The sequence below is a fragment of the Mesocricetus auratus genome, unplaced genomic scaffold, assembly GCF_017639785.1.
Source record: "Mesocricetus auratus isolate SY011 unplaced genomic scaffold, BCM_Maur_2.0 Super-Scaffold_4256, whole genome shotgun sequence".
Lineage (NCBI taxonomy): Eukaryota > Metazoa > Chordata > Mammalia > Rodentia > Cricetidae > Mesocricetus > Mesocricetus auratus.
Window position 1 is genome coordinate 68,098,693 of NW_024429182.1, and position 4,643 is coordinate 68,103,335.

General features: G+C 42.8%; 1 protein-coding gene across 1 annotated transcript; it reads left to right on the forward strand.

Annotated features, from left to right (window-relative positions):
• The first annotated feature begins 788 nt into the window (after nt 1–788).
• Nucleotides 789–3,515, forward strand: LOC101843664 (protein FAM24A-like). The gene is made up of 4 exons (XM_040733094.1): nt 789–854; nt 1,971–2,029; nt 2,171–2,306; nt 3,172–3,515. Exons 2-4 carry the CDS (start codon nt 1,996–1,998, stop codon nt 3,359–3,361), a joined length of 360 nt encoding a protein of 119 aa, XP_040589028.1. The 5' UTR covers nt 789–854; nt 1,971–1,995; the 3' UTR covers nt 3,362–3,515.
• The last annotated feature ends 1,128 nt before the right edge of the window (nt 3,516–4,643 follow it).

Below are 4,643 nucleotides of genomic sequence, written 5' to 3' on the forward strand. Positions count from 1 at the left end.
CAAAATATGTGCTGTTTATCTTTCTGGGCCTAGGTTATATCACCCAGTATAAGATTTTCTAGTTCCATCTGTTTTCCTCCACATTTTAAAATTCATTTTTCTTTACCACTGAATAAAATTCCACTGTATATGTACTGCATTTTCATTATTCATTCAGCAGTTGATGAACACCTAAGCTGATTCCATTTACTATCTACTGTGAATTTGGAGTTTCTTATGCCTGAAAATGTTGATATTATCACTGCTATTCTTGATCTCACTTAGTTGGTTCCCAGAGCAGCAAGAAGTAACCTTTGCATTTGCCTTTCTGTGTTGAAATATCTTGAAGACAGAGAAATATGATTAAAGCAGGTGTTTTACATGAGTCACCTTTTTTGGATCTTTTTATTGTAACCATAAAGTATGATATGACACCCATGAGCCTCTGGCCTAATTCTCTTACATGGTTATATATTTGTGTAGCTAAAATAAAAAATCTAACCTATATTTTATAATTTGATTTTTAGATAAATGAACATTTTAAGACATTGGCATCCTCACCTTATTTTTTTGTTTTTTGGGTTTTTTTGTTTGTTTTGCTTCTGTTTTGAAACCCCAAATTTACTTTTGGTTAGCAGTCAAATTCTAAGCTTCTCTGGGAGGAATACAATCTGGAAAGGAAAATTAAGAGTTGCACATGTTCGGATGTATTTGGGAGATTTGTGCTGAGGTTTATTTGAGCATGGAATGGAATTCAGAACTCTGTGAAAGAAAGCTGGTATCTAGAGCATTGATGTCACACAGCATGAGTCCCAGACTGGGGAGATGTAAGAGCTAACAATGGCTGTCCATTCCAGCAGGCCACACTTCTGAAAGTAAGTTCTTCAAACTTAGACCTCAGTAATTACAACTTTCGTTCTGTTTTAAGTAACATTTTTATTCTCTGAAAGAAGCTTCTCTGACAAAAACTGAGACCAACATTGACCTAACAGTATAAACATAAATATTAAAAGGCAGTTTGAAAACATGACCATGTAGTAAAATATGAGTAGTAGGTTCCCTCCTAAAACCCATGACCTCCCCAGTCAAGATTTTTGACCAGGATTACATTACCAAACATGAATTCCTTCTCGTGGAGCAGGCCTCAGATCAATCAGAAAGTAATAGGTTTCCCCCATCAATGCATCAGTCATGCCACTATTGCCTCTTACATATATGCCAGAGTACATACTGCCTGTCAGGTTAGTATTGTAGTGCACAGAGTCCAGCACTGAGCAAGACCTCTGGTCTCTTTTTTTCCCTAGCAGCCTGCATAACACCTGAAGCTATGAAAGCCAGTCATCAGGGGAGAGTTTCCTGATCAGTTTGAGGTTGATTTCTCTCTCCTGTAACCAAAGTGTGTGATATCTTCAGCAATAAGGGCTCACCATCTAGTTATGGTGGGCAGCAAAGAACATTGACAATACCTGTGTTTTCTTGGTTGCTTCTGGTTTCTCCCTAACCAGTAACTTAGGAAGTTAACCCATGTTTAGTATTGTTTCCTGAGATTTATTTTGGTCGCCTAGTTGTATTTTTTAAAAATGTTGGCTTTTACCAAGCAATGAGAAAAACCAGAAAGCAGCAAGTGAGTTTCGTGGCCAGAATTCCATTTCCCTAGGTCACTTTGCCCTGAGACTGTCAGAGTTAAGTGTAAAGAACTTGATTATTCTAGATGAGAAATGTTGAAGATTCAGGCTCTCTGAGTGCTGGAGTTTTGTCTTATAAGTTGTCTTTCCTGTACAAGACCTCTGAAGTTCACACTCAGGGTGGGGTTGGTTGTGACTCTGAGTACGAGCATAATTCAGGAGGCCCAGGCATGTGGGAAGGAAGTAACTGCTAGCTCCAAGGTAGGTCCTTCTATTTATTACTTAAGGGTCTATTAATGTCCGTCTTCCTGCCTTCCATTACCTGCACTTGTAGCCTCAGTCTGTCCTTAATCTCTCTTGCCTCAGGAGTTTGCATTTGAATCCCCTTTGCATGGAAAATTTCCCTCCTATCTACCTTGGGCCAGGTAAAACCTCTCTGGAAAGAGTACCTCTGGTTTACATGTGTTTGAGGTCCATTTCTTCATCACTGAAAGAAGTTTGTGGAGGCTGCTAATGGCTGTGTGGGAGGGAGGCTGCATTCACTTTGTCTGCACTTCTTTGCCCAGGTATGTCTAAATTTTTTGACCTCCGAGCAATAATCATGATTGTCATTGGTGGTGGGATCCTGGCAGCCATGTTTCTACTAATAGGAGTTGTCCTCTGTCTTTACTCCAAAATAACCAAGGCACTGAATTCAGCTAGGTAAGAATGAACAATACCCCAATCTAATGAGACACTGGGGCCTCTCCTAGAGCGGGGTCACTTCCTACTGCAGCGGCACTTGTAGGGGAAAGTCAAGGGCCACTGTCAGGTGTGAGAGGATGGGAACAGGTGGGTACAGAAGCTAGAGGGTTTTCCTTCTAGCTTGGAGCTGTGAGCTTACAAATCCACTGCTCTCAGCTGGACACTATGTGCCAGCTTTCTGTTACTTGGCCTCAGGGACTTCTGTGCCTTCAGGCATTTAACAGGACCTTGGCTGAGCATCCTTTCCATCTCCAGCACTGTGGGCTGGGGAATCCACAGAGGATGCCTTGGGGATACACTGTCTCCCACTCACAGAGTATGGCCATAGTGACCTCTGACGGCTCACTGGGAAGCTCACATGGTCTCTCCTTCATTGTCTGTGGGAAAGTGAAGTGGACCAAGAGAACAGAGACTCACTCCATGGGGGATAGCTGACAGGGATAGAAGTCAGACAAGAGACCTTTGAAGTTTGGGAGAGAAGCCTTAAGTCTGAGAGGCTGGCTGTCAGCAGTAACGGTGTCCCCTTCCTAGGGACTTAGATAGTGGAGGTCATAGCTGAGCCCAGCCAACTGTAGCACCTTCTCCATCACAACCACATCTCATGGGTCTGTGGCAGCCACTGGGGTGCAATTCACTCTCCCTTGCTTGGAGTGGTAACCTGGGTTCACATCAATAGCAATTGTAGGGGAGGAAAAGATGGGAAACAGCAGAGAGATTTAACCCAAGGCTGGTGTCACAGGTGTGATGGGCTCACATAGCCCTCATGATTTAGAAGCTCATTGGAAAGGACAATTCTAACCTCTTTTTGTGTGTGTCTTTTAAGAACTGCAAAAGAAGCAGATGCTGCTGTAAGCTGTATTGATCCATGCAAGCTCACCCAAGACAAGATCATCCAGCCCAAACCCATTATTGCTGAGTCTTGTCATACCCTCCAGTGCTGTAATGCATGTGGTGTCTATGCTAATGCTGGTGCCCAGCCACCTTGCTTTTGTAATGTAATTGAAGGACTCTGACATGGCAGTGGTGGATAAAAAGAAATCTTCATGATCCATATTTCAATTTCTTAATAGAATATTTTCTTATTCAAGACAATTTCTATAGTGTTTATGTCATATGCCATCTAACATGTTATTTATGTGCTTTTGTATAAATGGACACTAATGAAAACAATCTTTGTCTCTATTACGTTTCTTAGTTATACTTCTTATACTAATAGCCACTATGAAATTTGGGCAAGAAGGTATGTAATATGTTTTGATAAAAATAGGAAAAAGAATAGAAAATAAAAGTGCCCTGTCCTTTTCCAGCTTTGGAAGTTTCAAGTAAGTTGATTTCAGGGCACTTCTAACTTTAGCAGCTGTTAAGTGTGAGAAGTTGGAGTAATAGGAGTGGTTCTCCCGAGAGCATGTTCCTTCTCAATCCAGCCTGTCGAATATCCTGACAGGAATGTCACTCACTGGGAGAGAGCGGGTACATCCTGGTGGGGTATCTCTGGGTTTACATTGGCTGATGCTTAATGATGGATTTGTTCTCTGTGACTTTTAAAGAATGGGAATATGGAACATAATGATGCCCACCTATAATCCCACCTGGGAGGTGGAGGCAGGAGGATTGTGTTTCCAGGTCACCACCTGGGACACATTAGGCCCTTCTTCAGAAAGGAGAGAGCATCTGTGCTAGCAGAAATCAGGCAAACCCAAGATTTCTCCCACTGCTCACCACCCAGATTTCACATCTGTTCGGAAGCAGGTAGCCCCTTTTGATCGCTTTTACAATGGCCAGTGCTGATTCAGCTGACAGAAATCAACATCCCAGAAATCTGCAACCCAAGACAGAAGCCCAGGTCCCCTTCATCACAGCAAGAGGATACGCCCTTGGCACTTCTGCTCTTTTCTCCTGAGGCCCTGAAGCCCCTCCTAGCACAGATGTCTCACCATGAATTTCTTCTCTTTTTTAGCTAGGACTGTTCACACCACAGATATAGTTCACAGAAACAGATATTAGCTAGTGATGGGCTGTCACCTACTAAAAGGGAATTAACAAATGGAAAAGGAATGCAGAGAGCAGCTGATTCGCAGGGATGGACAAAATGTGGGAGATGCAGGAGGGGAACCTGCTGCTCTTCAGGAATCAACCCTGCATGACTGCTCTCAGAAACTGAATACTCCAGTGCCACCTCAGCACTAGGTCTGGGGGGGGGGCACTGCCTCAAGATTCTGTAGATGAAATAATCTGTCTTTCTTGAGTTTCCAGAACACTGCCTCTATTTGGCTTTGACTCTTTAGTCTACCATCG